At 46.7% G+C, this 5,990-nt stretch overlaps 1 protein-coding gene and 1 long non-coding RNA gene across 2 annotated transcripts in view; both read right to left on the reverse strand.

Annotated features, from left to right (window-relative positions):
* LOC107181854 overlaps nt 1-1,181 on the reverse strand; it is a 3,337-nt gene extending 2,156 nt beyond the window's left edge. Inside the window, exons 1-2 of the long non-coding RNA XR_001512574.1 lie at nt 905-1,181; nt 10-15 (exon numbers count right to left, since the gene is read on the reverse strand). This is a non-coding gene — a long non-coding RNA (uncharacterized LOC107181854). The remainder of the gene's footprint in view (nt 1-9; nt 16-904) is intronic.
* Nucleotides 1,182-2,099: 918 nt separating this feature from the next.
* The window catches only part of LOC102762190 (HLA class II histocompatibility antigen, DQ beta 1 chain-like), a gene marked incomplete at its 5' end in the record, with an annotated part of 5,415 nt that continues 1,524 nt past the window's right edge, over nt 2,100-5,990 (reverse strand). Inside the window, 2 exon segments of the mRNA XM_015558863.1 lie at nt 2,100-2,200; nt 2,631-2,912. Of these exon segments, the coding sequence (XP_015414349.1) occupies nt 2,100-2,200; nt 2,631-2,912 (383 nt within the window).

The following is a 5,990-nucleotide window of genomic DNA, read 5'->3' on the forward strand; positions in this document are numbered from 1 at the left end:
GTCAGTGACAGGGGGCTTCTTCATGCTTTCCCTTCCGCCTCCCTGCATTGTGCCTACATATGCAAATTAACCACCATCTTTGTTGGCAGTTAACTGCCATCTTAGTTGGCAGTTAATTTGCATATTGCCCTGATTAGCCAATGAAAAGGGTAGTGGTCGTACGCCAATTACCATTTTTCTCTTTTATTAGTGTAGATAAGCAACTGAACGACTGAAAGACCAGTCACTATGATGCTCACTGACTACCAGGGGGCAGATACTCAATGGAGGAGCTGCCCCCTGGTGGTCAGTGCACTACCACAGCCAGCCAACCTCCCGAGGTCCCTCCCGTCGCTGTCTGGCTCTGATCACCCCAATTGGGACTGGGCAAGATGGCCCCAATCAGCTCTGATTGCTGGCCAGGCCAAGGGACCCCACCCGTGCATGAATTCATGCACCGTTGTCTAGTCTGCTAATAAAAGAATTTTGTCATCATCATCATCATCAAAAAAAAAAAATTTGACGTTGATCAATGTGACTTGCCAAGACATCTGAGACATGAGATTGGTTCTTGGAGACACCAGGGGCCACTATCCCTGGGCCCAGGTAATTCCTCCATGCTGACATACACTCTACTCACCAGGCTGGAAGAGAGGCCGGTACATCCTAAGAACACTGCACTGAACATCAATACTGAAGAGCCAGGAAGGAGGATAATTGTATTGTTCCCTCCGCCCACGTTTATCACAGCACCCCAAGATGCTCTAGTCTCCCTCAAGGAGCAAAACATGTTCCTTTCATTCTGCAGTGACTTCTTACCTCCACCCAGTTAAGAAGGCTCAGATACAGATAACATGTTTAATTATGATAAAAGCTCTGGAGTCAGGTAAAGGCTTCAATGTTCTTCTCTTGGACAGTGGGCAACAGCGGGGAGGGGGCAAAAGAAAAATGCCTTAGGGGCCTTGAGTAGACTCAGCTGGTAGCCCAGAGGACAGACTCCAAGGACACAGCCATGGCCTCGGGAGTGGGGGAAGAGGAGAGGGTCACAGGAGTTTCCTGGCCGACTGCCTCAGAGTAACTAGGACTCTGATCTCAGAGGGAGCATGTTCACAGGCAGCTGGGAAATCTGTGCGAGGACAACAAGCAGGCATTTCAGAAGAAACAGCCGATCCCAGTCACAGTACGATCAGGAGTCAACGCAGGAGCCCTGTAGAAGAGAGAGTGATCAGCACCCGGCACCCGGGACGTACCCTGTCCCCTCCTCTTGGGGCCCCTGCAGCATCAGCTAAAGCTGAGGTCTCCACATAAGGTCATTACCTCCCCCAGTATCTGTGTCAGGGTGAAATCAGCTAAAGAGGACATGTACTTCAGCTCCACCCAGACATGCAGGGGGCGGGGGAACAGCTGTTACCCCTTGGGGGATATGAGCATTTCATCTTTTAGCAAATTTAATGATAACTAACCTTCCTTCCACCACTAGGAGTGACTTATAAATGCCCACAGGCAGAAGCCACCAGCATGTGGCAAAAAGTGGGCATCATCCATAAGTCTACCACCCAAGACATGGCTCTGGCTCCACGTTTCACAGAAAGATTCACCAAAGTTAAACCCTGGTTCTAGATAACAAACCTGGAGCTTCCTTCAGAAACTAGACGAGCTTCTCCCCGAATCCTTGATCCCCTGGCAGGGAATAGGCCATGAACTGCATCTTGCCCCCCTCTCAATTTTTTCTGTCCTAGAACCACCTCCATCCTCCCCTCCCCATTAAATCAGAGCAGAGACAGTACCTGGGGGGAGGCCCATGAGATCCTACAAAAGGACCTTACACAGAGAAAGGTCTCATCACGCAAAGAGCCAGTCCCTCTCCCACCCACAGGAAATGAGATAAGCAACTTAACTGGAAATGTATTTCCTGCTACCCATCAGCCAAAAGGCCTTACCCCTAAGCTACAATCCCCCAAGTGAGTGGACCTGTCAAAGCCAATGCACTGACCTTCATAAAGAAGCAGCTTTTGGAAAGGGGCCAGCGAGACAGTGATGAGCTCTCAGCCCCATGGCACTCGCCACAGTCACGCCTGTGGCAGGGCTGCCTTTCAACCAGTAAAATCCAGTCCAAAGCCTCACCTAGCTGTCTGTCTCCTCCCACCACCAGCCTGGCTTCCTGCCTTCCAGGTCAGGAGGAGAGTTACACCCTTGCTCTGGGCAGATCCAGACTGTGCCCCTGGGGAGCAGAGCCTGAGTGTCAGCTCCAGTCCCCAAACCCACAGGGGCCCTTTGGAAGCCTCCACCCCTGGGCAGGACCAGCCAGTAAATTCTTGGACACCTTCGGTGGTGACAGAGGGGAGTGGGTCCTGCTCCTTCACACACATCCTAACCTTGGGCCCCAAGCCCCATCACTTGCTGCCACAGCAAGCCCTCCAGAGCTCCCAGCCTGGGTTCTGGGCACAGCGTAGAATGACCTCCCTAGTGTCTGGAAACACAATGAGATTAGGAATCTTCTGATGCCCCTGCCATGGCACCAGAGGGCTCTAGTGTCCTGTGATGCCCATTCAGCAGTGACATCAGGGGTAGGGCTGCGATGGAACAGACAGGGGCCGCTGTCTGCCCTCTGTCTGTGGGGCCCAGGGTGCAAGAGACAAACTGCCCCTTACGCCACTCGACTGCGATGGGACTCTGGAGGCTGGGGTGCTCCACGCGGCAGGTGTAGATGTCTCCTCGCTGGGGGGTCATTTCCAGCATCACCAGGATCTGGTAGGTCCAGTCCCCATTCCTAATCAGGGGGGTGGATACGACGCCGGCTGTCTCCTCCTGGTCATTCCGAAACCACCGGACTTTGATGTGGGCTGGCTAGAAATCCGTCACCGAGCAGACCAGCATGTTGTGGTGGGTTAGGGCCTCTGTCTTGGCCGGGGAGATGGTCACTGTGGGCTCCACTGGGATGGAAGGGGTGACAGAGAGGAAAATAGAGAGTGAGATGTGGGGGCACAGGCAAGTCTCCCCAATGGCTGCCTAGGAGGTAGAACCAGCTGGAAAGATCCCTGGGTTCTGAGTCTGGGATGAGGACCCGAGCTGGGCCACTTGATTAGCTCGACTAAACACATGAGTCAGTTAACTTTTCAGAGCCAAGAGCTAATAGCAATCATTTAATGGGAGTTATTCTATTGATACCAACTGATAAAAATGGAGCCTTTAAATGTTTAGATTGCTACGTTATACAGGCCGCTATTCACAATGTTTTTAAATAAAGTTGAAAAACTCAGACTTAGTTTCCCTCCATCTGTTGATGGTGACCCTGGGGATCAGCTCTAGGGACTCACACCAGGGCAGTGACCCTGTTTCCTGTTGGTCCCGCAGCTCCTCACAGTGGAGAAAACACATCAGTTTGAGTCTCCTGGGGGACCATCAGCACTGGTCACAGCTCCATGAACAGTAACGTGGACTGATAATTAGGAACATTACAGATAGTTCTATGCCCAACAGAGCAGAACAGCAGTGACATCACATCCCTCCTCCGAAGCAATGCTCTCAAACAGGCTCTTCCCTACCATTCTCAGTGGCAAACACGGACAGGATTTAAGGGCAGGAGCACTTCTCACATGTCATCCATCAACAAACCTCTCTCAGCTGTTAGCCTAACCCAACTCAGAAGCCATTCTGTGGCAAACTCCCATTAAATTATATACTATTAAATAATAAACCTCATGTCCACGTCATCGATGCCACCTATATTTTTTCCATTTATTGATTCATTTATTCATTCATTCAACAAATATAAATTCCACAAGCTCTAGGAATAGAAAGATAACAGACTACTGTCCCTCCTCTTATAGAAATTGCAATTTAGTAAAAATAAATGTTATTTTAAAAGTGTATAATTTTTTTGAAAGAAAAGAGAACCTTGAAAACAAGTAACACTGATAAATATCATTTTTTGACCATGTCTCAATTCCTTTATCTCCTCAGAAAGCCATCTGTGGTCAAATACTACAGACTCTCCCTCCCTATTTACACATCTTATCCTTTATCTCTCCAGCCATTTTATTGCATCTCCCTTATTCCCATAGTGTGAAACTATATACTACATAGTTCATGTGTGCATTTTAAATATGTTTTCATTGATTTTTTTAAAGAAAGGAAGAGGGAGAGAGAGAGAGAGAGAGAGAGAGAGAGAGAGAGAGAGAGAGAGAGAAACATCAATCATTGCCTCCTGCATGCACCCTGACCAGGGATCGAACCCACAACCTGAGCCTGTGCCATGACCGGGAATCAAACCCACGATCTTCCAGTGCATAGGACAATGCTCAACCACTGGGCCACACCAGCCAGGCTCACTTAGACTCTTGTCAGGTTTTCCTTCCTGGGGACTAAAAGCATGGTCAGCTAGCTATATTCATAAAATCTGTCAGTTTGACAGACTGGGAGTAAAAAAAAAAACAGGGCACGAGTTCAAAAGAAAAATGTTAGAATAATTTTTATGGAAAATAGACCTGAAATAGCAAAAATATAAGCACTCTCATCATTAGGATGTGGGTCAGAAGGCGAGAGAATGTAAAGTCAGCAAAAGTTCTGTGAACATGTGCAGATAACACTGGGGCCAGACTAGGGATTCACTAGTGAACTCTCCATACCCACAAACATTGAAAATAGGCAAGAACAGACTCATTTTTCTGCTTCTGGTCATAACTGCTTTCATGAGGCTGTGCTCCCATGATACACATGTAATACACATATGCAATACAGAACACAACGACTATTGTGTGGGAAATAACTGGGCTAATTAATTCAAGTGTTTATTATGTACCAGTATTAGCATATTAAAGTGGTCATGCTAACTCCTAACACACAAGTAGTTGTGAAATTAAATAGCATTAAACAGAGGGTGTTTGGTAAGGTGATTGTCAAGAAATAGATGGATATAATTAACATTCACAATATCTACTCCTGAATGGATGGTGATTCTGGGGGAAGGGAGGCAGGGTCTAAGTCAAAAGGAACCTGGAAAAATTTTTATTCAATCATTTAATAGCATCAATTTATTTACTTCAAAACTTCAGTTCTATTGTGCCATTTGCTGAGCTTCCTAAGAGATTGAAATTCTTCCTTATGAACCACAGGAGTGTTGTTTTGCTTTTAGCAAACACTTTTTTCCTCAGACTTTGCGTTTACAAATTCTTTATATATTTTTTAATTGATTTTTTACAGAGAGGAAGGGAGAGGGATAGAGAGTTAGAAATATCGATGAGAGAGAAACATCGATCAGCTGCCTCCTGCACACCCGCCACTGGGGATGTGCCCGCAACCAAGGCACATGCCCCTGACCGAAATCGAGCCTGGGACCCTTGAGTCCGCAGGCCGATGCTCAATCTACTGAGCCAAACCAGTTAGGGTGCGTTTACAAATTCTTAATTAAGATCCAAGTCAAGAAGAATTTACCGCATTAAGCAAAATAGCACAAAATAATTAATAAAGTCCGTTTTGAGGCTGTACTTGCCCTTCTGTTTTCTACTTCGCCTCAGTGGTGGCAGCTGAGAATTTACTCATTCATCTCAGAAAGGCTGAGTGAGCTCTGCACCCGGGAATGTGTAGGCAGAGGCCCAGGCACAAAACTGACAGTCTCTGCTAAAAGAGGTGCAGGACTAACGACAGACATTTAGAAAACAGAAAGAGATAAATAAAAGTTTGACAACAAAGAGCCAAAATAATAAAAAGCTTCTGCACAGCAAAAGAAACCATCAACAAAACAAGGAAGCCCACTGCATGGGAGAACATATTTGCCAATGTTATCTCTGATAAGGGTTTAATCTCCAAAATTTATAGGGACCTCGAACAACTTAACAAAAGGAAGATTTAAAAAAATCCAATAAAAAAATGGGCAACGGACCTAGATAGACACTTTTCGAAAGAGGACTTACAGAAAGCCGAAAGACATATGAAAACCTGCTCAAAGTCACTAATTATACGAGAGATGCAAATCAAAACGACAATGCGATATCATCTCACACCTGCAAGAA

This window comes from Myotis davidii, unplaced genomic scaffold (genome assembly GCF_000327345.1).
Source record: "Myotis davidii unplaced genomic scaffold, ASM32734v1 scaffold5650, whole genome shotgun sequence".
In the NCBI taxonomy this organism is placed as follows: domain Eukaryota; kingdom Metazoa; phylum Chordata; class Mammalia; order Chiroptera; family Vespertilionidae; genus Myotis; species Myotis davidii.